This window comes from Pipistrellus kuhlii, unplaced genomic scaffold, assembly GCF_014108245.1.
Source record: "Pipistrellus kuhlii isolate mPipKuh1 unplaced genomic scaffold, mPipKuh1.p scaffold_m20_p_23, whole genome shotgun sequence".
In the NCBI taxonomy this organism is placed as follows: Eukaryota; Metazoa; Chordata; class Mammalia; order Chiroptera; family Vespertilionidae; genus Pipistrellus; species Pipistrellus kuhlii.
This window is the reverse complement of record NW_023425522.1, coordinates 424,258-448,779: the sequence shown is the minus strand read 5'-3', so window position 1 is coordinate 448,779 and position 24,522 is coordinate 424,258. Positions and strand designations below refer to the sequence as shown.

The following is a 24,522-nucleotide window of genomic DNA, read 5'->3' as shown; positions in this document are numbered from 1 at the left end:
CTCAGTTTCAGGAGTGATTTATTATCAGGTAAGAGGTGATGTTGGGAGAACAATTCCAGATGATGCCCAGCTACCCGAGGGGGAAATGCCAGCGTCCCTGAGCACAGGCTGTCATCTGTCTTAAATGATTTGTTTATTTAGATGGAAATATAATGAACTGTTGAGAGGAAGTACTGTTGCTTTTGATGATTTATCTTCATTGTAAAAAAGGCTTTATGGTTTTAAGAATGGTACTGAATTACTCTAAATGTCACAAGAAACAGCGTAAGAAAACATTTCTGACTGAATTGGGACAGCCCTGAAGAGTATGGAAACCTCATGTTGTCATTCAAAGAAACCTGTCAATCAGTGTTATTTTTTATTTGTAAGTGACAACATAAGATCCAATGTGCTGCCATCTCTGAGAACTTATCTGAAAGAGGTGTCGTTTCTGACAGCCCCTGCGAGGAATCGGCATCCTCAAGCAAGCCATAGACAAGATGCAGATGAACACGAACCAGCTGACCTCGGTGCACGCCGATCTCTGCCAGGTGGGCGGCGGGCGGCGGGCGGGCTGCGTTGGGATGGAAGATTGGTTGCAGTTTTGCTCAACATCAGGTTAGATAAATGAGCGATTCGGTGGATACACATAGTGCTTCTGTCTGTAGAAAGGGGATTTTCAACAGTTTTTGGATACAAACTATAGAACAGGGCTCAGCTAGTAGGCTTGGTAGAACAGAGTAGTTAACACTTCTGATATTTAAAAAAAGCCAAGTTATTTTCTTTTTTAAGGAATCTTGAAACCTGAGAATAAACACAGGTAACTTTACACCTTAAAATGTTATTTATTTTAACATTTTATTGATTTTTTTTTTTACAGAGAGGAAGGGAGAGGGGTAGAGAGTTAGAAACATAGAGAGAGAAACATGGATCAGCTGCCTCCTGCACACCCCCTACTGGGGATGTTCCCGTAACCAAGGTACATGCCCCTGACCAGAATCGAACCTGGGACCCTTGAGTCCGCAGGCCAACGCTCTATCCACTGAGCCAAACCAGTTAGGGCAAAATGTTATTTATTTTATTTCACATGGTTCAAAATCCAGCAGGCAAAATAAGGTCCCCCTACCACCCTGCCTCACAGCCACCTCTCTCTCCAGAGGCAGCCAGTGTTAGTTTCTTGTTTATCCTTCCAAAGATATTTTATGAATGTACAAGCAAATATGGCTTTTTTCTCTCTCTTTTTATTTAATCTTCGCTGGAGGAAATGTTTTTATTGATTTTAGAGAAAGAGGAAGGGAGAGAGAGAAACACTGCTGTGTAAGAGAAACATTGATCAGTTGTCTCCCATAAATGCCCAACTGGGGATCAAGCCTATAACCTAAGTATGTGCCCTGACTGGGAATTGAACCCGCAGCCTTTTGGTGGACAGGCCAGCGCTCCAACCAACTGAGTCACTTGCCAAGTCTGTCTCTTTTTTTATACACATTGTAATAATTTGTATGAATAATTATATACAATACATTGCTTTTTGCTTTTTCCTTCCCTTGCTTTTTTTTTAATGTGTCTATTTTTTGTTGTTTTGTTTTTGTTTTTGTTTTTGGATACTTTTCCATTGATTTTTAGGGAGAGTGGAAGAGAGAGGGAAAGACAGAGAGAAACATCGAGTGAAAGAGACACATCGATTGCTTGCCTCTGGCATGCACACTGACCAGGGCCCAGGCCGGGAAGGAGCCTACAACGAAGATATGTGCCCTTGTCCAGAATCAAACCTGGGACACTCTATCCACTGAGCCAAACTAGTTAGGACAATTTATCTTTTTTTTTTTTTTTTTTAATATGTTTTTTATTATTGACTAGTAGCTCATTGCAGAAAGATTCCTGCAATAGAGATTCCTGCTGTGCTCTCCCCCCGCCCTACCTGCTTCTTTTCCTTCTCCCCCTCCCTGCCTGCTTCTCTTCCTTCTCCCCCTCCCCGCCTGCTTCTCTTCTTTATCCCCTGCCCGCCCGCTTGCTTGCTTGCTTGCTTTTCCACAGCTTCATTCCCTTCTGCCTTCTGCATCCCTTGGCTTCTTTCTATGCTGTCTTGATATGCAAATCAACCGCCATCTTGGGTGGGTTAATTTGCATACTCACCCTGATTGGCTGGTGGGTGTGGCTTGGTGTAGCAAAGGTGCAGTCAATTTGCATATTACTCTTTTATTAGGTAGGATTTTAGAGGGAGAGAGAAAAACATCAATGTAAGAGGGTAACATCGATAGGCTGCCTCCTGCACGCCCTCTATTCGGATGGAGCTCCTAACCGGAGTATATGCCTTGATCAGGAATTGAACCAGCAACCTTTCAGAGCAAGGGACAACTCTCAACTAACAGCCACACCGGCCAGGGCTCTACTTAAACTATCTTAGGGATGGTTCCATATCAGAGGTTTATAGCTGCAGAGTATTTCATAATATGGGTTTAACCACTCCCCATAGGGTATTGAGATTGTTTCCTTCATGAATAACATGGTTTGTGGCTTATTTCAATCACATGTTCTAGTTTCAAAGAAGGTGTGCTTTTCCCATTTTTTATTTTTTAGGAAATGTTTGTGATTGGTGTATGAAGTACATTAAGTGCTCTGTAGTAAGTGAACAGTTAGCTCCGCGAGTTGGCACGCTGTCTACACTGGTGCCGCATCACCCACATACAGGACGTTGCCATGTACTTGCACAGTTTCTTACGCTATGTAAAGGGTTTAGAAATGAAAAGGTAGAGTTAAAAAAAACGCTTCCTTTTTTTTTTAAAATATATTTTATTGATTTTACACAGAGAGGAATTGAGAGGGACAGAGAGTTAGAAACGTCGATGAGAGAGAAACATCGACCAGCTGCCTCTTGCACACCTCCCACTGAGGATGGGCCCGCAACCAAAGTACATGCCCTTGACCGGAATCAAACTCGGGACCCCTCATTCCGCAGGCTGACGCTCTATCTACTGAGCCAAACCGGTCCCAGCCAAAGCTTCCATTTTTAATCATAGCATGCTGATCTGTTTCTGTGATTAGAAAAAAGGACTCACTTGTTTGCATATCTATGACAATGGTTACTAGGTGAATTGTTAGCTGAACTTTAATTCATTTGTGGCATACTGAATCTCATGGTTGGTTCATTCTTTATAAAGAAGTGCTGTTAGCCCTGCTGGTATAGCTCAGTGGTTGAGCATTAACCTATGAACCAAGAGGTCGGGGTTCAATCCTGGTCAGGGCACATGGCCAGGTTGCCGGCTCCTGGGGAGCATGCAGGAGGCAATTGGTCAATGATGTCTCTCTCTCTCCCCCTCTCCCTTCCTCTCTGAAATAATTTTTAAAAAAAAATAGTTTAAAAAACAACAACAAATGCTACTTTATTCAGAATGCTTAAGAAAATAGAGTAGCCGAGACCAATTTGGCTCAGTGGCTAGAGCGTCTGCCTGCGGACTGAAGGGTCCCGGGTTGGATTCCATTCAAGGGCATGTACTTAGTTGTGGGCACATCCCCAGTAGGGGTGGTGCAAGAGGCAGCTGATCGATGATTCTCTCTCATCGATGTTTCTAACTCTCTATCCCTCTCTCTTCCTCTCTGTAAAAAATCAGTAAAATATATTAAAAAATAAAATAGAGCCGAAACCGGTTTGGCTTAGTGGTAGAGCGTCGGTCTACGGACTGAAAGGTCCCAGGTTCGATTCCAGTCAAGGGCATGTACATTGGTTGCGGGCACATTCCTGGTAGGGGGTGTGTAAGAGGCAGCTGGTCGATGTTTCTCTCTCATTGACGTTTCTAGCTCTCTAACTCTCTCCCTTCCTCTCTGTAAAAAAATCAATAAAATATATTTTTTTTTTAAAAAGAAAGGAAAATAGAGTAATATGTTGATATGTGGATCCTTTTAATTAATAAATAAAATATGAAAATGTAAAACAATGTTTTCTTGAACTTTTTTTTTAATATATATTTTTACACACCTGCCTCTTACACACCCCCTACTGGAGATATGCCCGTGACCAGAATCGAACCCGGGTCCCTTCAGTCCCCAAGCCGACGCTCTATCCATTGAACCAAACCCGTTTCGGCTGTTTTCTTGAACTTTTTGGAGTCTGAATTTGCTGCTTCTGCTGAAGCTTGCCAGAGTACAATTAAAATGACAATACAAATATCTTTTCACAGCTTTGTTTGCTAGCAAAATGTTTTAAGCCTGCCCTTCCATATCTTGATGTGGACATGATGGATATTTGTAAAGAGAATGGAGCCTACGACGCAAAGCATTTTTTATGTTACTATTACTATGGGGGCATGATCTATACTGGGCTGAAGAACTTCGAAAGAGCACTCTACTTTTATGAGCAGGTAATCTCATCTCTAAGCGGGTGTTCTGAGCTTGTGTGGTCAAAGCAATGCCCGCCTGGAGCAGATCGATTTCGGGCTCTGCGTACAGGGGGAGGTCCTGTCAAAGGCCCCTGCTCAGTGACCGTGCACACCTAGCATGTCAAACTCAACAGTTAACACAGGCCAGGTAAACCAGGCTGCAGAAAACCCCAAAAGCTTCCATTTCATAGAAACATAGGCTTATTTCAATAAGAGACATGCTGAATACAAAGGGCTGAAATAAATGTCATCGTTACCATAAAGTAATAGAACATTTTCATGAAAATTAATATTTTTATCTTGAATGTTAACTTACCAGACACTGAATAACTGCACAAATTAATAATCATAACACAAATAAGCCTATTTTTCTTGATCTCTGAAAGAGGAGTATTTTCTGTTGTGCACACCAAACAAGTCAGTCCAAGATTAATGACGACGTGGCCATCGGCTGCTAAATATTCACTGCCAGTATTAGTGGAGAGAAATGGTGCACCTGTGAGTAAGGGAAATGAATGCAACACGATTATAGTCATTAGCAAACGTAGTTAATAATTATGTATAATAGGATATTGTAAAAATTAAATTATGAAATTTTTATTAAAACATTTCTTATATACCGTTATATTGGCTGGGCTGCAAAAATATTCATTGTGGGCCACATGCGGCCCTCAGGCAGCGAGTTTGACATGCTTGGTGTCCACGGGAGTGAAGAGCACTGCTGGTAGGATCTGATCCGGCTGTGCCGTCTAATCCAGGTTCAGTTGTAGACGTCTCAACCTTCATAGCTTCCTTTGCATGTAGATAACAGTTTGAACTGAATGATCTTTGAAGTGTCTTGTTCTAAAGCCATATGTGGTGTTTTAAGTTTTATTGTAATGCCGTATTTTCCGGCGTATAAGACGACCCCTAATTTTACAGTTGAAACATAGGTTTAGGCCTATATTCGCTGTATAAGACTACCCCCCACTTCAAAGAAAAGACTTACTTTGCCGTCAAGATCTGCATGTAATTTTTGTGCAATTTTGGTCTTTTGCCCCCGATATTCGGTTGACTTTTTCGTTTCAAAAGTCGTCTTAGCCGAGACCGGTTTGGCTCAATGGATAGAGCGTCGGCTTGGGGACTGAAGGGTCCCGGGTTCGATTCCGGTCAAGGGCATGTACCTTGGTTGCGGGCATATCTCCAGTGGGGGGTGTGCAAGAGGCAGCTGATCGATGACTCTCTCTCATCAATGTTTCTAACTCTCTATCTCTCTCCCTTCCTCTCTGTACAAAAATCAATAAAATATATTAAAAAAGGAATATTAAAAAAAAAAAAAAAAAAAAAGTCGTCTTATACGCCAGAAAATATGGGTAAGTAAAATATTCCCATGGTTGAAATTCAAAGGATATTAAGTATGCACAGTGGAAAATCCCACTCCTTTATCTGTGTCTGTAATAGCCAGGAGTATGCAGTATGACACTCTGCAGCTTGGTGTAACAGTCAGGTTTTCTTAGAGTCTAAAGGAGAATACAGTGCAGGGGGCAGGAGTAGGTGTCCAGCTCTGAGTACACAAAACGGTTTATTTTTGTATTATTACTTATTAATTATTGTATTCATTTCCACATGAACTGTAAATATATTTTTGCCCTATCCTGTATTTTCCAATACTAGTGTCTTAAGATGTTTATCATATGTCAGTTCTTATTTTATTCATAGCACAAAATAGTAAAGGATATTTAAACCTTCAAGGAGCTTACCATTGAGCTGAAACACTAATAGGTGAATACACCGCACACATCTGTGACTGAGCATTGCCTCTGTGAGGGGGTTGACAAGGACCACCAAGAGAACCTAGGGAAGGGTCCCCAGGAGGTGCTGGAGCGTGAAGGATGTTTGTAGGCAGGTAACATCTTCAAGAGGACACAGTCCAAAATTTCGGTCCCGCCCAGCTTGTGTGGCCCAGTGGCTGAGGATCGACCCGTGAACCCGGTCTCAGTTGGATGTCATCAGGACACGTGCCTGGCTTGTTCCCCAGTGTGGGGCTTGCAGGAGGCAGCCAGCTGATCGGTGATTCTCATCATTGATGTTTCTGTCTCTCCCTCTCCCTTCCTCTCTGAAATCAATAAAAATGCATATTTTTTTAAAATTCAATTCTTCAGAAAATTATAAGCACACTTCATAGCCACTGAATGCATTATTGTACAGCCCAGTATAATAAGTGATTAGCATACTGATCTAGAAATATCAAGATGACAGGCAATGCATTTAGAAAAATAGTACCATCAAATAATTAAAATATTAAAAACAAACTCTATTTATAGGTGGAAGCCTTTTACCTGAAAATATTCCCTGATTTACCCTAAGGACAATTACTGTTTATTATTAGTCTACTCCATGCCATTGTGTGGGGATTTTTGTTGTTAATCCTCAACCGAGGATATTTTTTTATTGATTTTTAGAGAAAGTGGGCGGGGGAGAGACAGAGAGAAACATGGATAGAGAGACACATTCATTGGTTGTCTCCTATGGCCAGGGATCATTCAAGCCTGCAGCTGAAGTACATGCCCTTGACTGGAATCAACCTGAGACCCTTCAGTCTGCAAGCGGATGCTCTATCTACTGAGCCAACTGCCTAGGGCAAGCCACTGTGTTGTAGTAATTTGCATGCCGTTATAGATGGGATTAGTACCTTAATTTCAGAAGGTGATAGTTATATTACCAGTTCAAAAAAATTCCAAAAGGACACACCTATTGGAAAAAAGCAGTATAGCATTGTATCAGGCAAAAAGTGAAATATCTGTATCTCCTCATATTGCACCACAGACTGGCCCAGGTAGTGGCTGGTCCTCGATGGGCAGAACAGAGTTGATTCTGTTCTTTCACTGCGAGAGCAGGTGCAGGGGCCGTACTTGTATTCTCATGTGCTTAGGGGACTGGTTCTGTAGAATAATCTCAAAGAAGTGCCTCAGGCTCAGTGGGTTGAGTTTTGCTGTGAAATATTGGGTTGGTTGGCTGTGATAGTGTTCAGTTCTTCTTAACCTTCACAAATGCAGGCGAGAAAGTGAAAAGGCAGCCGCAGAATGGGAGAAATATTTGCAGATCATGTTTCTAAGGGACTTTCATCCAGAACATACAAAGACCTCTTAACAAATCAACAGCAAAAACAAAAATTCCTAAATGGGCAATGAACTTGCATAGACATTTCTTCAAAGTTATACAAATAACCAATATGCACATGAAAACATATGCATCAGCATTAGTCATCAAGGAAATATAGGCCAAAAGCACTCTGAGACAGGGTGCCTGCATTAAAAAAATAGCAACAAGGATAAATGCAGTGAAGTGTGGAGGATTTGGAGCCCTCACAATTGCAGCAGAACTATAAAATGGTAGTCACTTTGAAAAAGAAATTAAGGTACTAATTCCATCTATAACCATGTGACACAGCGGTTCACTTCTAGGAATATATACCCAAGAGAAATGCAGACAAATGTTCACACAGAAACGTGTACTCAGATGTTCATAGCATCATTGCTTACAGTGGCCAAAGGCAGAGGCACCCAAATGCCCACCAGCTGAGGAGTGAGTAAACAAAAACGTGAAACATCCATGCAGTGGAATGTTCTCCACCATGAAATGGATAAGGTATCCACAGCATGGATGAACCTTCACAGCTCAGCCAGCCACAAAAGGCCACATACTCAGGGTGCCATTTATAGGAAATGCCACATCAGGCAAAGCCATAGAAAAATAGAACAGTGATTGCCTGGGGCTAAGGGGAGGAGAGAATGGGGTGCTGCAGATGGATGTGGGTTCCTTTTGTGATGGATGACTGTCCTGAAGTTAGGTGGTGGGGATAGTTATACAGCATGGGGAATATTCTAAACCACTGAGCCTACTCTAAGGGGAAATGTTATGTAGGTGAATTGTATCTCTATAAAGATGTTATAAAGAAAATAGGACATTGGGTGTAAGTATTGTTTAATAATTAAGGCAATACCTGTAGTTGATTGTCCTTTCCTGCTACAGTGTGCTGTCCTCACATTCAGTGTTCTTCTCTTGCTCAGGCTATCACTACCCCTGCCATGGCGGTCAGTCATATCATGTTGGAATCATATAAGAAGTATATTCTAGTTTCTTTGATATTACTTGGAAAAGTACAACAGCTACCAAAATATACATCTCAAATTGTGGGTAGATTCATTAAGGTGAGTTTTTAAAATAAAACTGCTTTCTTAAGTCCTTAAGGAAATGTAATGATGATTTTATTTCATACTGATTTAATTCTTCAACAGCTTCTGGTTAGGGACATTGGTTCACTGTCTGAGGGCCTGGGACCAGTGGTGCTGGCAGCACCTCTGACTCACACCTGTCACACACCGCTGGTCACCGACTGGCAGAGAGAGTTTCTCAGGAACCTGCCTCACACTCACAGCTGTAGATGTCTGAGCTCCGATAAGCGTTGATTTTTCCCTTCATGATAATGGAGTGAGATGCTAGAAAAGCGGTGAGATCATGTGAAGACAATGGTTCTGCTCATGGAACTTGTGTGTTCCTTGAGAACCCAACTTTGGGACCACATTAAAAATAAATTAATTCTTTAAAAATATTTTGAAATACATGCTCACAATTTAAAAAACATTTGAACAGCCCTGGCCGGTGTGTATCAGTGGTTGAGCATCAACCCATAAACCAGAAGGTCAAGGTTCAATTCCTGGTCAGGGCACATGTTCCATCCCCAGTTGGGGGTATGCAGGAGGCAACTGATCAGTGATTCTCTTTTCATCAGTGTTTCCATCTTTTTCTGTTCTCTCAGAAATCAATAAAAACACATTTTAAAAAATGGAACAGTTTAAAAGATGGTGAGATTACAATCTTTTTCCCCCCTTTTTTTAACATAATCCTCACCCAAGGATATTTTTTCCATTGCTTTCTGGAGAGTAGAATGAAGGGAGGAGAGGGAGAGAGAGAGAGATGAATGATGATGTGTGAGAGACCCATTGATTGATTGCCTCCCACACTCGCCCCTACTAGGGCTGAGGAACCTGCCACCAAAGTGCATGCCCTTGACTAGGAATTGAACCCAAGACCCTGATCACTGAGCAAAACCGGCCAGGGCAGGTCACAATCATTTAATACAATTTTGCCCTGTTTGTCCCTGTACAAAGTCAGATGTCAGGGTATCAGTTTGTAATCTTCCCAGTGAGAAAAGGCCTATGTTGCCTTGAAGAAGAGAGCCAGTGATCTCCACCTGAGAGCCTCCGTGGTTCTCAAGCTCTAGGCTGCCTGGTCACGGCGGCGGTGGCGCGAGGTGGGGGTGAGGCCCATGGAAGGAGCAGGAGAGGATAGGGTTGCCATTCGCAGTCATTTTGGAGAACTGCCCTGGTCCTTTTAGGTGGCCCTGTTTTAGAAGGAATGCTTTGATTTTTTAAATTTTATTTTAAATATGTTTTTATTGATTTCAGGGAGGGAGAAAGAGATAGAAACACCAGTGATGAGACAGAATCATTGATCGGCTGCCTCCTGCAGGCCCCCTACTGGGGTGTGAGCCCGCAACCCAGTCCACCCCAGGGAGGTGGACATGTGTGCATGAAATGTGAGAGAGTGGAGAAGAGTGAAAGTGCCACTTCTTTCTTCCCGGTAGAAAAAGGAGCCACCAGTAGGGGGGAGGATGTGTGTGTCTTCACCAGATGCAGTGCCCTTGCACCTGCTATGCAGTTACAAAGTTCTTTGTATAATAGATTACTCCATAGTGAAAATTTATCCTTGGTCTTCACTGCGCATTTGTTGGGTAGGTTATAATTTGTTAAGTAACAGTAAAGCGAATTGGATGTACTTACTCAAAAAACAGTGCCCATGTTTTGTTTTGCTTCCTGAATAAATTTGACTCCTCTAACATTTTAATCTGATTTTCCCCTTTAAACCTTTAGCCTCTTAGTAATGCATACCATGAGTTAGCACAAGTTTATTCAACCAATAACCCCTCAGAACTCCGCAACCTGGTGAATAAGCACAGTGAAACGTTTACTCGTGACAACAACATGGGCCTGGTGAAGCAGTGCTTGTCCTCGCTCTACAAGAAGAACATTCAGAGGCTGACCAAGGTGAGGACGCAGCCCCAGCTGCCATTCCCGCCTCGCGGCCGCTGCCCTCTTCTCCCCCTTCTCGGTGCTGGGGCCCCAGCTGCAGAGATGCCGTGCACAGGACTGCCCGCCTGGAGCCACACACTGAGCACTTGGCGGTCTTTGGGGCTAGCGCAGGGCATGGAGATGAGGAGCTGTGAGGAGGAGGGTGGGCAGGCTGCTCTGGGAGCAGAGGAAGTAGCCTGAGAGGTAGCCCGTCCCGCGGCCAGCGGGGCTCCGCGGCACAACGCAGGTGGACGTCCTTGTGAGCTCCGGGGCCGCCAGGCTGTGCCGGTCTGTGTGAACACAGCGCGGACGCTACTGACCACTCAGGCCAGAGGAAGAAGCTGGGTGGTTGAACTCTACAAAACAAGTCAGTTATATAATTCTTGTTTGCAGAGGGATGCTTTTTGTATATAGAAAGTTTTAAAAGAAAAAAAAATCCCATGTGAGCTAGGAAGGCATATACTATAAGGATTAGGAAACTAAGCAGCTTAAACAAAGAGTGTTGTTTTTTCCTTTGGAAAAACAGTTTGGTCAGACTGGTGCAGAACTGGTGAGAACGGTGCAGCCATCTCTGTGTGTGTCCTCTGCCGTGTCCGCAGCGGGGTGATGGGCGGAGAAGCAGCGGGGTTAGAGAGAGTGGGGGTGTTTGTTGCAGGGAGGGTCAGGGCCCTGGGTGAAGCAGGGGAACGGAGGAATATTGACAGTGAGGGCCAGGAGAGCAGGAGGAGATGGAAAAGTAGGCTGGTCATGCAGGCAGCAGACCCCACGGAAAGAGAAGGAGTAAGGAGTGGTCCCCGGATGAGGAGGGAAATGCCTATTACGTACTAGAGAGCAGCCAGCGAACATGGGGACATCAACAGAGAATTTGTAGAAAAGTAATTTGTAAGAGGAAATAAAGATTGTGAAAGCAACTAAAAAGATAAAAAGTAAAAAAAAAAAAAAAAAAAAAAAAAAAGATAAAAAGTAAATATAATTTGTCAGCCAGAGGAAAACCAACTTGACCCACAGACAGAAAAAGACCAGGATCTGCATGACAAGCAGCCTGGTTCACCCCACATCTCCTCTTTGGTCCGGTGCCCACAGAGCCACTCGGAGTGGTTCCTGCCCCCCATCAGGAGGTGGCCTTTGAGGACCAGACCCCATGTGACCAGTATTTAAGGTTTAAGGAAAAGAATCAAATATTACCAGGGTTAAAAGACAGTGTATTTTTTTAAAAATTCAATTGCCAAAAGTTAAATAAAAGTTAAGCGAGGAATTCGATCTTAAAAAATCTAGTAAGTAGGCATTGCTGCAAAAACCATCAGTTAGCTGTGTGAAGCAGCCACAGTCGGCCCTGAGCAGTAAGCTGGTAGTTTACACTCTGGTTGGGTTCAGATCCATCAAGAACAGGAGTTTGACCAGGTGTTATCTTTGACCACCTCGGAAGAGCCTCAAGGCTATGGCTCAGTCTTGTATGTGCTGACTCATGGCTGGTCCACTGGCTGAAAAGCACTGCCTAAGGGACATAGCGGAGGGACAGTGTGATTAAAGGATTGTCTAATCGGAAGGGTAAGTCTTTGATGGTGGCTGTTAAACATTTTGGAATTACGTCCTTGTGCCGGAATAGTAAAAGGGGGAAACATCAAAGGTTTTTCTACTCAGCATGTCTCTCTCTTACTCAAGAGTCAGAGAATAGAAGCTTTGTAAGAAGCCTCAGGAGTGAGACTGGTGACAGGAGCCATGTCCCATAGCAAGGCACCTGGGACAGGCTATCCCATGGAGGTTGAATCTACTCCATGTTAGCATTCTGATGGGCATTTTTCTGGACTCCTCTTCTCCGTCTTCTGTCCATATGCCTATGTAGGAACTCCCAGTTAAGTCTGATTGGGATCATATTCTTCATGCTGTTTTCTGCTCTGCTTTTTTTTTTTTTTTTTTTTAATATATTTTATTGATTTTTACAGAGAGGAAGAGAGAGGGATAGAGAGCTAGAAACATCGATGAGAGAGAAACATCGACCAGCTGCCTCCTGCACACCCCCCACTGGGGATGTGCAAGCAACCAATGTATATGCCCTTGACCGGAATCGAACCTGGGACCCTTCGGTCTATAGACCAATGCTCTATCCACTGAGCCAAACCGGTTTTTCAGCTCTGCTCTGCTTTTTTTATTCAATATGACTTAACCCTCTTTCTTCCTTGGCAACATCAACCTCTATCACAGTACCTGTGTCAGTAACAGTAGTCTGTTGTATGGTGGATCATAATTCATTCAACCAGTCCTTGACTGATGGGCATTCCAGTGGCATTTTCTAGTTATAAGAACATTGATAAAAAATAAATCAATAAAAAAGTAGGATTAAAAAAAAGGAACATTGATAGTTCTATGTATTTAGAAATGTTCACTTTTAGTTTTGTTTTTAATTTAATAAATCTTTATTGTTCAGATTATTATAATAGTTTCTCCTTTTTCCCCCTATAGCTCCCCTCCACCCAAGTCCCACCCCACCCTCTGCCCTTACCTCCCCTGCACTGTCCTCATCTATAGGTGTACGATTTTTGTCCAGTCTCTTCCTGCACTCCCCATTTCTTTTTCCCCCTGAGAATTGTCAGTCCACACTACCTTTCTATGCCCCTGATTCTATTATATTCACCAGTTTATTCTGTTCCTCAGATTTTTAAAATATATATTTTATTAATTTTTTACAGAGAGGAAGAGAGAGGGATAGAGACTTAGAAACATCAATGAGAGAGAATCATCGACTAGCTGCCTCTTGCACACCCCCTACTGGGGATGTGCCCGCAACCAAGGTATATGCCCTTTGACCGGAATCGAACCCGGGACCCTTCAATCCACAGGCCGACGCTCTATCCACTGAGCCAAACCGGTCTCGGCTGTTCCTCAGATTTTTAATTCACTTGATTTTTGGATTCACTTGTTGATAGATATGTATTTGTTGTTCATAATTTTTATCTTTACTTTTTTCTTCTTCCTCTTCTTAAAGAATACCTTTCAGCATTTCATAAAATACTGGTATGGCTGTGATGAACTCCTTTAACTTTTTCTTATTTGTGAAGCTCTTTATCTGACCTTCCATTCTGAATGATAGATTTGCTGGGTAGAGTATTCTTGGTTGTAGGTTTTTGCTATTCATCAATGAATATTTCTTGCCACTCCCGTCTGGCCTGCATAGTTTCTGTTGAGAAATCAGCTGACAATCATATGGGTGCTCCCTTGTAGGTAATTACCGTATTTTTTGGACCATAAGACGCACTTTTTTCCCCCCAGAAGTGGGGGGGGAAAGTCCCTGCGTCTTATGGTCCAAATATAGCCTACACATATACTTTAAAAAAAAAAGTTTTTTTACTTGCCTGGCTCTGTGAGGTCTCTGTGTGCTTGCCCGGCTCTAAAATGGTTCTAAATGCTGCTGTTTACTTTACAGGGTTGATTACATGTGTTTATGACTGTGATGTTGGGTTTTAATGCACATAAAATATTTTAGGACACTATTTGTTTCAGAATCTTTTTTTCTTCATTTCCCTTCTCTAAAAACTGGTGCGTCTTACGGTCCGGTGCGTCTTATGGTCCGAAAAATACGGTAACTGTTTTTCTCTTGCTGCTTTTAATATTTTTTCTTTGTCTTTTGCTCTTGGTATTTCAATTATGATGTGTCTTGATGTGATCCTCTTTGAATTTCTTTTGTTTGTTTGGATTCCTTTTGTTCTGTGCACTTCCTGGACTTGGAAGTCTTATTTCTTTCATCAGGTGGGGGAATCTTTTAGTTATTATTTCTTCAAATAGGTTTTCTGTATCTTGCTCTCTCTCTTCTTCTGGTACCCCCATAATTATGTTGGTACACTTGAAGTTGTCCCAGAGGCTCCTTACACTATCTTCAACATTTTGGATTCTTTTTGATTTTTGCTTTTCCGGTTGAGTGTTTTTTGCTTCTTTGTATTTCAAATCTTTGACTTGATTCTTGATTCCTCTAGTCTGCTGTTGGGTCTCTGTATAATATTTTTTATTTCAGTCAGTGTATGTTTAATTTCTAGTTGGTCCTTTTTCATATCCTCAACGGTCTTGTTAAATTTATCGGCTTTTTCTAGGAAATTCTTGAAAAGCCTTATAGCAGTGGTTTTGAATTCTATATCCAGTCATGTATTTTCTTCCATTTCTTTCGTTTGTGGTCTGTTACTTTGGCTCTGCATTTTTGCTGCTTCCCTGAGTTGTAGGGTAGCTTTGTGTGCTAGGTTTTCTATATGGCCTAGTAGCTCAACCTCCCCAGTCACCTGAGGTGGACACTCTTTTTTTTTTTTTTTTTTTTTTTTTTTTTAATATATTTTATTGATTTTTTACAGAGAGGAAGAGAGAGATAGAGAGTTAGAAACATTGATGAGAGAGAAACATCAATCAGCTGCCTCTTGCACACCCACTACTGGGGATGTGCCCGCAACCAAGGTACATGCCCTTGACCGGAATTGAACCTGGAACCTTTCAGTCCGCAGGCAGATGCTCAATCCACTGAGCCAAACCGGTTTTGGCATGAGGTGGACACTCTTAGGGCACCCCTTTGTCATCTGTGTGTACAGCCTTGTTGTAGTTAAGTCTTGATTGTTGTTGGAATCATTGGGAGGAATTGACTTCCATGCCAATTGGCTGTATCAGCTATGTCTACGCCAGGATATCTTCTGTATTGGAGGCAGTCTTATAGGACCAGACTTGCAAAATTGCAAAAGCCTCTGTGCTCAGCTTGGATGGGGCAGAGTCTCAGAGCTGAGCAGACAGTCTTGGCTTCCCATCAGCCCTGTCCCTGCTCATGCACCTCCAGACCTTTGCATTCCGCGCTCCCCTGACTTTCCGCCTGACAGTCCAGATTCCCCCAGGCTCACCCAGAACTGAGGTTCAGTGCAGTCAGGAGCTTCTGACTCCCTTCCACTAGGGAGAGCCAGCAGCAACCTCGTGCGTGTGCGCCTCCAGACCCCTGCCTGGAGTGGCTTCCTCTCTACCTGACAGTCCAGACTCCCCTATATGGAGTCCATGGTGTTTCGCCCAGAACTAGGGTTCAGTGCAGTTGGGGGCTTCCTTCCCTCTCCTGCCAGAGAACGCAGCAGTCAGTCTTCTCTACGTGCGCGCGTTTCCATACCTCAGCCTTTTGCAGCTCCTCTGGGTCTCCATGTGCTTTCGTCTTTCTTCTAGTTGTATGATTTCCACTCGGCCAACTTTCCTGTGGTTCTGGATGGTGTCCATTCTGTCTTTTAGTTGTAGTTTTGAAGTTGTTTTGTGAGGCAGCAGTTTAGGTGTTTATCTATGCCGCCATCTTGGTTTCTCACTTCCAGAGATGTTCACTTTTGAGTTTTCCTTTGAGTTAAGCTACTTATGTACTTAAAATTAACAATTTTATTTTCTTAGGTACTATTCTCCAAACTAACGTAGGTGTAGATTTTTTTGGTCCAGAATTTTCAAGGTCAGAGTTTTAACGTGTCCTGCTCTAAAAATGCCATTATTATAAGTATTGCTGACTTTTCTTTGGGGTGGGGCCCTTTTATTTATTTATTTTGTTTTAATGTATTTTTATTAATTTCAGAGAGGAAGAGAAAGGGAGAGAGAGATAAAAACATCAATGATGAGAAGCATTGATCAGCTGCCTCCTGCGCGCCCCACACTGGGACCCAGCCTACAGCCTGGGCGTGTGCCTGACCGGGAATCGAGCCGTGGCTTCCTGGTTCATAGGTCAGTGTCCAGCCACTGAGCCCGGCCAGCCCGGCAGGAGCTCTTTGAACTTGTTCCTGAAAGAGATGGTTTCATCACGTCAAAAGCAGAGCAGTGATAAACACTGGTTTCTGAAGGATTCATGTTTATTTAATCAGTAATAAGTTTACAGCACAAAGTTCAAAAGATAGAAAAATGTCCATCCAGTCCATATACTCCAGCCCCCTTTTCTTTACCCAGAGGCCACCCAATGTTACTGGTTCCTGGGGCATCAGAGCTTGTCTCTGCCCGCTCTCTCAGACACATGGTTTCCCTTTCTTTTACACACGTTAGGGTGCACTGTTCTGCATCCTCTTTTATATTTAACTGTACATATCTTGGATTCTTTTTTTATTCATAAAGTCTCACTTCTTAGTGTTTGTTACAACTTCATTGTACTGCATTTCTATAACTGCTTGTGCTGCGCTGTACTAACCAGTCCTCTGCTGATGGACCCGTAGGTGGCTCCAGTCTTGTGCTGGTGCAAACAGTGCTGCAGTGCTAACCTTGCACGCACATCATTTCCGAGGCAGGGGCTGCACTTCTAGACATCATTACTCTGGACAGTAGTGGCTAAAACCACTGGGCTTATCTGTCAAGTCATCTTCACAACAAGTCATTTTGTATAGTAATGGAAAGCACTTGTTCAGTGATTGAGTAGAACTCTATACACATTGAATAAAATTTATTTTCTCAGTAGTTCCTACCTGTGATTAATTCTGCTTCTGCATTTCAGACCTTTTTAACACTATCATTACAAGATATGGCAAGTCGTGTGCAATTATCTGGACCACAGGAGGCAGAAAAATATGTCCTGCACATGGTAAGTGTGCTTTCATTGTTAAAACAGATTAGTGGATTTCTGTGTTTGTAGAAGTAACAGGTGTTATATGGAAAATGTAAAAAAGGAGAAGGGGGTTGGGAAACATTCAAAGTCAACTGCTGTGGACATTTTGGGTTATTTCCTTAACGATCTATGGACTTCTCTAATCACAGTAATTATAATAATTTATAGGGCCCTAACCGTTTGGCTCAGTGGATAGACTGAAGGGTTTCAGGTTCAATTCTGGTCAAGGGCATGTATCTTGGTTGTGTGCACATCTCCAGTAAGGGTATGCAGGAGGCAGCTGATCGATGTTTCTAATTCTCTATCTCTATCCCTTCCTCTCTGTAAAAAATCAATAAAATATACTTAAATAAAATAATAATTTATCAGTTCCCTTAGCAAAGGAACTACTACCGAAGAATTCACGTTCTGGGCCAGGCCACCCAACAGGCTTGGCTGTGTAGGATGATTTATGGGGACTGAGCCTAAGTTCAGTGCTGCCTATTATGTCAGTACTGTAACAGCAAGAAGCTCCATTCCAGCTGTTGGATATGTGTTAATTGAGTGCTAAAGAATATAAGGTTAAATAAAAAAATAATAATAATTTATAGGGTGCATCCTATTTGTGCTTATGTCAGTTTTTGTAAACATGTAAAATACTCATGAAAATTTTTTTTATTTCTTTATTTATTGACTGATTTCAGAGAGAAAGGGAGACAGAGAGAGAAACATCAATGATGAGATTCCATGCCCCCTACCAAGCCCACAACCTGGGCATATGCCCTTGACCGGAATTGAACCTGGAATCCTTCAGTCCACAGGCCTTCGTTGTATCCACTGAGACAAACAGGCTAGAGCATCATGAAATATTTATGATATACAAAGAGGCATAAAGCAGTGTTACTCAACATACTAGTCCATGATAAGGTCATGAACTTGTGCCCAGGTAGGTCAGGGCATTGCTTCCATCACCGGCAGAGTCCTGCTCAGAGAGGCAGTTGCTCAGTGACGGCACTGACTGTGGTCTCACTCGAGCCCCTTCTGTGCATAGAATAGTGTTGATCTAAAGGGTGCTAGAGCACCTAGCTTCAGAAACCAGATACTACCAGTATACCTGACACCCCTGTTTATCACTGCTAGGTTATCTCCCCACTCCCCATATTTGGATAAGCATCATTTAGTTGTCTACATGGTAACCCACTAATGTAATCTACCTACTGCTTAGTTGTAGATACATGGCTGGACCAGAACAGACCTGTCCTGGCCCAAGACAGCGGTCTGCAGGACGCTAGCATCTGCATGTTCTGCTCTGACCTCCCCTGTGGATCAGAGGCCCTCCACATCAGCATTAGGAGTAATACAATGTTTTCCATTGGGACAATGGAGTAGTTTATTCCCATAGTCCAATTTGCAAATGTTTTGAGGGGGGTTTTTTTTTTTGTTCAAAACACACAGGCATGCCAACCAAAACTTGTCTGACTTAGCCAGCCTGGGGGTGTCTGCTAAGGGCGCCTGCTACCCCTGTAGGGGTTAGAGGGAATGAGGAAGCTACAGAGCGTCCCAGGGGTAAGAAGAAACACATGGGCGGTTGTGACCCCAGCCAGGACACACAGTTAGCAAATGCTTTGAGGGGTCAGAGGAGGGGGACGGGTTTTGAACACTGCATAACCAATCAGACACAGCCTGACAGGCCCTGGGTTCGCAGGGGTGTTTAGTCTGCCAGAGGACATTTGGCAAGGTCTGAAGACCTTGGTTTTTGGTTGTCCCCGGTAGGCTGTCCCTACTTGTGTCTAGTGAGTAGAGGCCAAGGATGTCTTAACAGCTTAAATGCACAGGAGAGCCACACAGCAAAGCGCTAGCTGCCTCAAGTGTCAGTTCTGCCGAGCTTGAAGCAGCCTGGCCTGGGTGTTAGGCCCACGAGGGCAGGATTTTGTTTAGAGCGGTTTGAAGTTCAAAGCAAAATTGAGGGCTTCAGAGATTTCCCATTGTCCCCTGTCCCGCACAGCACAGTCTCCCTCGTTGTCATCACCCCGAAGTGGTGCATGTTACAGCAGAGGAGCCCACACGGACACATCCTCACCGCCTAGAGTCCGGCTTACGGTGGGTTCACTCTTGGACTTTCTGTGGGTTTGGACAGTGGGTAACAATAGGTACCCCTATTGTGGTCTGACAGTAGGCTCCCTCCCCGCACGCCCTCTGTGCTCTGCCTGTCATGTCCTCTTCCCCGCCCCGGCACCACTGACCTCACCCCCCAGCGTGGCCGGCGCCACCACGGCCTCTGGCTGACTCGCAGGGAGCAGCCTCTCGCTGGCTGTTGCCCTCAGGGTCTGCAGCGAAGGGCCCTCCTGCCTCTTCAGGTTCGCAGAGCTGAGGAGGATGCCATTGTCTGGATACAGTGGTCACTCACTCATCTCGGGTGCTTTCACATATAAATGAAACTGCTTAAACATCCTCGGACAGGTTTTTGTGTGGGCATAACTCGCTTTAGTAAATACCAAACACGGTGATAGCTGGACCATATGGTGGTAAGAGTGTCTAAAATGCCATCGCCATACCCCGGCCTCTGGGGTTTCTCCTGTGTCATCTTCAGGAGTGTCCTGATTCTGCATTGACCGTTAGGCTGTGCTGTGATGTTTGTGGAGGGTGCAGTCTGTGTCTGATTCTTTCTCTGCGTGCGGACAGCAGTTTGGCTCCCTTTGTGGAAAGGCTGGCTTGCTGGGTGGTGCTGCTTGCCCCTCTGTGCAAGACCCAGGGCTGTTTATGTGGGTCTGTTTCTGGGCGCTCCATCCTGTCCCACTCACCTGTTGGTCTGTAACAAGTCTGAAAATAGGTGGTGTCTGTCTTCAGACTTATTTCTCCTTCTATGGCTTTTCTGTGTCCTTTTATTTCTCCACATGAACTGAGAGTCAGTGTGTCAGTATTTGTGAGATAGCTGGCTGCCATTTGACAGAGATTGCATTGAATCTATAGATCAGATTGGAAAGAACTGACATCTTGATAATATCAAATCTTTCTAGCCATGAACATGGAGTACTTTTTAATTTATTTCTTTGATTTCCTTCATCAGGTTTTTGTAGTTTTCCTCATAGATCTTACAGATATTTTGTTGGATTTGTTCCTAAGTACTTCATTTGGGAGGACAGGGATGTACATGTAAATGGTGTTGTTTTCAATTTCAGATTGCACCTGCTCGTTGCTGCTATACAAAAGCAGCTGCCTTTGTATGTTAACCTTGTGTCTTGCAGCCTTGCTGTGCTGGTCATGCAGGCGTTGGTTGGTGGCAGTGATCCTTTCAGATCTCTGCATAGACGATCGTGTCGTCTATAAACAGCTTTGTTCCTTTTTCAGTCTCTGCGCCCTCTCCGCCTCACTCTGTCAGCCAGCCTCCCAGTGCAGTGCCCAGGGCACGTGCCAGGCTGCAGCTCGAACCCCAGCAGGGGGCTTGCAGGAGGCAGCCGAGCAATGATTCTCTCTCATCACTGATGTTTGCATCTCTCTCCCTCTCCCTTCCTTTCTGAAATCAATAAAAATAGAACAATCAGTGGAAAAAATATTTTTGGGTGAAGATTAGCAAAAATAAAGGTGCAAGGGCAGTTCGAAAGCATGCTAAGGGAAACAAGACACATATTGTATGATTACATTTATAGAAAGGTCAAGAATAGACAGTTCCATAGCACAGAAAATAGGTTAGGGGCTGAGAAGGGGGTGGGGGGGGAGGGGGAGAGAGAGAGAGAGAGAGGGAGGGAGAGGGAGAGGGAGAGGGAGAGGGAGAGGGAGAGGGAGAGGGAAACTGCTCATAGGTGTGGGTTTCCTTTTGGGTGATGAAAATGTTTTGGAATTAGATGGAGGTGGAGGTTGCACAACACTGCATGTACTAAATACCACTAAATTATACACTTTAAAATGGTTAATGACTTTTAACTCACATGTAAAATAAAATACAAATGAAACAATGTAAGGGCATGGGCTTTTATGATTGTGTTAGTTTTGCACCCCCTGGCATCTACGGTGGTGCCTAGAACATTCTCAGAATTCAATAAAAACTTGTTGAAAATACAGTTGTGCTTAAAATACACATATACATTTATGTATTTACTAGAGGTCCGGTGTACGAAATTCGTGCACTCCAGGGTAGGAAGGGGTGTCCCTCAGCTTGACCTGCGCCCTTTTGCAGTCAGGGAGCCCTCGGGGAATGTCCGACTGACGGCTTAGGTCTGTTCCTCCTGGGGAGCGGGCCTAGGCTGTTAGTCAGGCATCCTTAGTGCTGCCGCAGAGGCTGGAGAGGCTCCACCACCACTGGCTGGCTGAGCGGTGCTCCCCCTGTGGAAGTGCACTGACCACCAGGGGACAGCGCCTATGTTGAGCATCTGCCCCCTAGTGGTCAGTGCACATCATAGTAACCGATCATTCTGCTGTTTGGTCAATTTGCATATTAGCCTTTTATTATATAGTATAAAGAACAAGGTCTGTGTTCTTTATTACATATTGCTTTCTGTGCTTAGCCCTGATTATATTGAATCACTATAAATTCCCATGGTGTTCAGGTCTAAACTTCTTCCCTGATTGTTTTTAATAGATAGAAGATGGTGAAATTTTTGCAAGTATTAATCAGAAGGATGGTATGGTCAGTTTCCATGATAACCCTGAAAAATATAATAACCCAGCCATGCTTCATAACATCGACCAGGAGGTGAGCATGAGCATCCGGTTTTGGTGTTGGGTTGGTGTTTGAGACGTTGTGTTTGACACGCTGTCCTGTGCTCCAGGAGAAGGGTAGTGTAAATGCAGGGAGTTCCCAGCGAGCCCTAGGAGCACGTTAGTTCCTCGGAAGGTAATTACAAAGGGGCTGCTGTGACCCTTCGGGGCCACTGGTTCTGAGTGAGTGGTGGGTTAGAGGCCCAGGGAGCTCCCCACAGCCTCTCGGACTCCGCAGGCATCTGAAGGCTCTTACAATTGGTATGATTTTATCCACACGCAGCTGGCACTAGTTGGGAGTCTCGTTGCTGTGGCCACGTGTCTGCGTTCCAGGTCGGGTCAGAACATCTGTAGGGGGGGGCGGGGGGCCCACAGGGCGGCCGGCCCTGCGCCTCGGGTCGCGCTGCTCCCGTGCCGCGGGTTCTGCAGACGAGTCGGGACTGTGTGGGTGGTCTGTGCTCCTCACCTCAGATTAAGGCAATGAATTGAACAAAGCCTTACATCTCAAAAGCGTAAAAGGCAAACTTCTAGTTTTCAGGGTTTTTCCAATTTTGAATTGCAGATAAGGACCTGGGGAAGGACACAACGCACTGCTTGTTTTTTGGTAATTCATTTGATGGCAAATGTCACCTGATGTGGTTTATAGTCTTTATTTATTCAACTTAGTGCGGATGTTTTTAGAGTTCGCTGAAATGACAGTGTGTTTGGTTGGGGGGTGCTTCCCTAGTTCCTACTTCTGGGACTGGATTAACTTTCTGAACTCAGAAACACTGACTCCAAACTCCAGTGGTTCCAGGTCAAGGCATGGGGAACCTGTGGCACATGTATTTGAATAGTCTAGCCAGTGGTTGGCAAACTCATCAGTCAACAGAGCCAAATATCAACAGTACAACGATTTACATTTCTTTTGAAAGCCAAATTTTTTAAACTTAAACTTCTCACGTCTTCTAACGTCTAAAGTCTTCAAAATAGACTCGCCCAGACCGTGGTATTTTGTAGAAGAGCCACACTCAAGGGGCCAAAGAGCCTCATGTGGCTCGCGAGCCGCAGTTTGCCAACCACGGGTCTAGGTTCAAATCGACCTACACCTGTACTCTAACCACCTTACCCTGCCCACCACAGATGCTGAAGTGCATCGAGCTGGATGAGCGGCTGAAGGCGATGGACCAGGAGATCACAGTGAACCCCCAATTTGTGCAGAAGGTACTTGAAGAGGGCTCCCCTCGTTAACTAGAAGGGGGGATGGAGAAGGGGGTTATTCCCGCATGGGGACTGTGAGCTCAGTTTCAGGCTAAATGTTTAGCTGCTGGGAGTTCTCGAAAACCTTCATCCCAGTTCACAGAGACTATGGAGGCATTTTCACACCAGACTGCTTAGGGGAGGCAGAGGGTGGTCCCTGGGCTGGACTCCTCCCCATGCACAGAGACGGGGCCGTCCTCCAGAAGGCCACGGGTGCTTGGTGGGGCTGCTGGGAAACCTGACGAGGGCCAGCGCGAATGCACTGCTTCCCTCTCTCACAGAGCATGGGGTCCCAGGAAGATGATTCTGGAAACAAGCCATCCAGTTATTCTTGAAGCAGATGGCCGTCCTGATGTAAACAAGAAGAGCTATCACCGTGGCCAGTAGCAGCTATTAGAAGGGCAGCAGGGACATCGAGAAATTACATTTTGTTTGACTTGTTCAGCCCTATGTGCTTTCAGAAAACCATTCAAGTCTGTTGTGGATTTATTTATCCTCAGATTAATGTTGTCATTGCATTAAATCTACCCTTTTGTTTTAAATTATTTGAACATTGATGTGTCTTGTATCACTTTTCATCTGAAAAGTTTTTGAAAACATTCATTTTGAACAGAAATCTATTTTAGAAACTTTTGGAAGATTTTGATCTAAAGTTGATAACAATTGCTTTTAAAAAAAAAAAAAAAAAAAAAAAAGGCCATGAGAGGCCATAAGACAGAAGCTGGTGTTTTATAACTAAAATGAACATGCATTTCTGGAACAGTGCGGCTTGTGAGTCAGAGATGCTGTGGCGTGCTTCGGCCTCGGTGTGCTGCCACGCTCCTGGGAGTGGCTTTTCCTGCGGCAGTGCCAGGCGTGCCCTCTTCCTCGGAGCCTTTCCAGCCACGCTGGCAGCTGCGTCCTCATGTTCAGGCCGCTCCTCCGGAGAGCTTCGTTGATCTAGCAGGGAATGGGGTGGAGCCTTTAAAAAGGGGGATCAGATTAATCTAGAATTTTATCCTTAAAAAAAGTTTCTCACTAGCAACATCCACTTTTTTCGTTATTTACAAAAAGAAATTGGAACCTCATGAGTCCCGTAAAAAGTGCTCATTATAGAGAGGCTGAGGGAGTCTCGTGGTCCCTGTGATAACTGTGGGCCAGTGCTGCTGTGTCCCAGAAAACATGACGAGGTGGAGGCTGGGCTTGACCCTTCTCTACATTCCTGTTCTCCAGCTCACTGAGTCCTGTCCCTTTCGTCGCAGTGACTGCTCATACCTTTTAACCCCTCCCCCTTTTCGCCATCCTCCCATCTGACAGCCATCAGGATGTTCTCTATCCATCACTGTTTGCTTTGTTTGTTCATGTATTGGAGTTACAATGGTTAATAAAATTATATAGGCTTCAGGTGTACCTCCTTGTGTACATCTGCAATTCCAGTTGGGTCCTGGGAGGAGGTGAATGTAGCTTCTGCCTCCTTCACCACCTTCCTGGATTCTCTGACCTACTTCACTAGTGTAATACCCTCTGTGTTCATCCATGTTGCAGCTGGCAAGGTGGTTTTTATAGCTGAGTAGTAAATATTCCAGTCATCCATCAG

General features: G+C 44.2%; 1 protein-coding gene across 7 annotated transcripts in view; it reads left to right on the top strand.

The window, feature by feature from the left end:
* The window catches only part of COPS3 (COP9 signalosome subunit 3), a 32,854-nt gene extending 9,363 nt beyond the window's left edge, over nucleotides 1-23,491 (top strand). For 3 of the 7 annotated variants that reach the window (XM_036451892.2, XM_036451895.2, XM_036451896.2), the window contains 8 exons: nucleotides 438-530; nucleotides 4,155-4,334; nucleotides 8,402-8,542; nucleotides 10,265-10,438; nucleotides 16,923-17,009; nucleotides 21,589-21,702; nucleotides 22,830-22,910; nucleotides 23,228-23,491. In XM_036451892.2, the coding sequence (XP_036307785.1) occupies nucleotides 438-530; nucleotides 4,155-4,334; nucleotides 8,402-8,542; nucleotides 10,265-10,438; nucleotides 16,923-17,009; nucleotides 21,589-21,702; nucleotides 22,830-22,910; nucleotides 23,228-23,281 (924 nt within the window). In that variant the 3' untranslated portion in view covers nucleotides 23,282-23,491. Of the gene's footprint in view, nucleotides 1-369; nucleotides 531-4,154; nucleotides 4,335-8,401; nucleotides 8,543-10,264; nucleotides 10,439-16,922; nucleotides 17,010-18,243; nucleotides 18,444-21,588; nucleotides 21,703-22,829; nucleotides 22,911-23,227 lie in introns of those variants that run through there. The other 4 variants (XM_036451897.2, XM_036451894.2, XM_045586440.1 and 1 more) reach the window with 4 other exon arrangements.
* The last annotated feature ends 1,031 nt before the right edge of the window (nucleotides 23,492-24,522 follow it).